The sequence below is a fragment of the Crocuta crocuta genome, unplaced genomic scaffold (genome assembly GCF_008692635.1).
Source record: "Crocuta crocuta isolate KB4526 unplaced genomic scaffold, BGI_CrCroc_1.0 scaffold1269, whole genome shotgun sequence".
Taxonomy (NCBI): Eukaryota; Metazoa; Chordata; class Mammalia; order Carnivora; family Hyaenidae; genus Crocuta; species Crocuta crocuta.
This window is the reverse complement of record NW_027531335.1, coordinates 105,689-108,178: the sequence shown is the minus strand read 5'-3', so window position 1 is coordinate 108,178 and position 2,490 is coordinate 105,689. Positions and strand designations below refer to the sequence as shown.

Genomic DNA, 2,490 nt, shown 5'->3' with positions numbered 1-2,490 from the left:
AAGGTATAGATGTTACTGGATAATGTGTTGGGAGTGTATATTGTGTAGGAGAAGTAGTTCAAGTAAGTTTGAGAAATTCTGGGTTTCAGAAAGTTAAAGAGGATTCTCAGTTACCATGCATTCTCAATCTCCAAAGGAGGGAGAAAGTATGCAGTGTTTTCCGGTTTATCTAACCAGGGACTTCTCTGGTGGGGGTGCTGGCTGGGATGAGGGAGTCAGGTAGGGACTCCAAGGAGCAGGCGCGGGTAAAACCCATCCTGTAATGATATGTTTGTTCCCATCCCCCTTCTCTGGGACACACGTGTGTAAATACTTGGGTAGAAGAGTCATGCCAGTTAGCTCAGTTAGAATCAGTTATCTATGTGGGACCTTCGACACCGTACCAGTAGGAAATCCCTTCGGTATTCAAATTCTCAGTCTCAAAGCAGGGGTTCTCAACCTGGGCAACATGGTCCCACAGGGGACATCAAGCAATGTCTGGAGACGTTTCTGACTGTCACAACTTGGGGGGGGGAGGTTACTGGCCCCTAGTGGGTAGAGGTTAAACATTCTGCAGTGCACAGGACACACCGTCTTCCCTCTCCAACAAAGAATTATCCGGCTCACAGTGTCAGCAGTGCCAAGGGTGAGAAGCCCTGCTCTAAACTAAACCAGGCCTACCACCAAACTCAACTGGTCCAATTTTTTTAGTGAGGTTATCACTGACAATGTTGTATTAGTTTTAGGCATATAACATAATGATTCAATATTTGTATATGTTGCAAAATGATCACCTAAGCTGGTCTTATTTTTGATAACGTAAGAATTGAGAGTAAAATCATTGGGATGCCAAAACAAGAAACTGTCCCTTCTCTGCTCAAGGTTATTATTCTTACTCACCCTGGAGCCTGTCAAGACAGATCTACGCAGACTGGACATCTTTATGGCTATGGTATAGTACGATGTCTACCAGTAGAAGAGCTGAACAAGTATAAAACTTCATCTTGGTCTTACAATTCAGAATTTTATTTACATACACGCATACATAAATATGTGTGTGCACATGTGTGCGCGTGTGCATGTATTATCTTCAGTTTGCGATTTCTTTTGTAATTCTGCCACCCTCTTTTCAGGTAACATTACATAAGAGAGCCCTATTTCCTAAGAAAATGTCAACACCACACCATCCTTCCCTACCCCTCTTAAAAATCCTTCAAATCTGTAGATTTTTAGAATTAGGGCTTTTCAGTTTCCAAAATAAAACCAAATAAAACAATAGAAAACCTACTGGCTAAAGAGGAACCTTAATAAAAAGTATTACAAAGATAACCATCACCACCACCATACCTTTCTCTTTCCATCCTGACACTTTATACTTAGAAGTAAGGGAAGGAGTTTGCTCACAGTTGCTGATAGGAGGAATAAAGCCATTCTTTTGTTGCACCCTTGCATGACAGGATGTGGGTGCTATTCCAAAAGAAGCCTCAAAAAGCTTGATGGTTGGGTGTCTGGGTGGCTCAGTCGGTTAAGTGTCTGACTTCGGCTCAGGTCATGAGTTCACGGTTCATGGGTTCGAGCCCCGCATCGGGCTCTGTGCTGACAGCTAGCTCAGAGCCTGGAGCCTGTTTCAGATTCTGTATCTCCCTCTCTGGCCCTCCCCTGCTCACGCTGTCTCTCTCTCAGAAATAAATAAAACATTAAAAAACAAAAAAAGCTTGATGGTCAAAACTGATAAGGTATCAAGAGAGACTAAGCATTTCTAATTTGCCAAAGGTCTTTACCAAAGTCTTCTAAGGGCTCAAAATTATTACTGTCTCCATATCATAAGCCTGCCCAGGGAGGGAAATTATACTGAGGAATAAAAAAAGTCATTCTCTCCTAATCTGGGGAAAAAGGGGAAGAAATGTAAATATAACTGAAATGTTGCATTCAGATGGCAATGGGTGTTAAACATAGAGATGAGGACATGAAAAGAAATACTGACTGATACATCAATGTAGGGGAGGGAAAATGAGGTCAGCTCAAGTCTTCCATTTATTTCAGTCTAGCTAGTGGAGCAGCACCAGTATGGGACTCCCCTTGTGCTTCTAGTTGCAAAGAGCAAAACTCATTCGGTGGCTCTTTCCTACAAGAGCATAAGAGAGGTCAGCAATTCCATGACGAATTTTCCTCCTTTTATTGAAATCATATGAAATACTTCCTTTTCAAAAAGAAAGATAGTGAGGGATTTTCTACATTGAAAATGAATAAGGCTGGATCTCAAGGTTAACAATATTTCTAGGGGCGCCTGGCTGGCTCAGTCGGTAGAGCAATGTGACTCTTGATCTCGGGGTCATGAGTTCAAGCCCCACATTGGGCGTAGAGCATACTAAAAAAATAAAAAACAAAACAAACCACGAACTCCTCCTGCAAACACACACACACACATTTCCAGACATTACACAGGAATTCAGTATATCTATAATGAATTCTGGTCTTTGCCTCTTTGTCTCTTCCCACCTCCCAGCTGGA

The 2,490-nt window shown here is 42.2% G+C and overlaps 1 protein-coding gene across 1 annotated transcript in view; it reads right to left on the bottom strand.

Annotated features, from left to right (window-relative positions):
- Positions 1–2,490, bottom strand: part of WDR44 (WD repeat domain 44) — an 80,449-nt gene that overhangs the window by 7,198 nt on the left and 70,761 nt on the right. Inside the window, exon 14 of the mRNA XM_077771920.1 lies at positions 2,436–2,462. Coding sequence (XP_077628046.1) covers positions 2,436–2,462 — 27 coding nt within the window. The remainder of the gene's footprint in view (positions 1–2,435; positions 2,463–2,490) is intronic.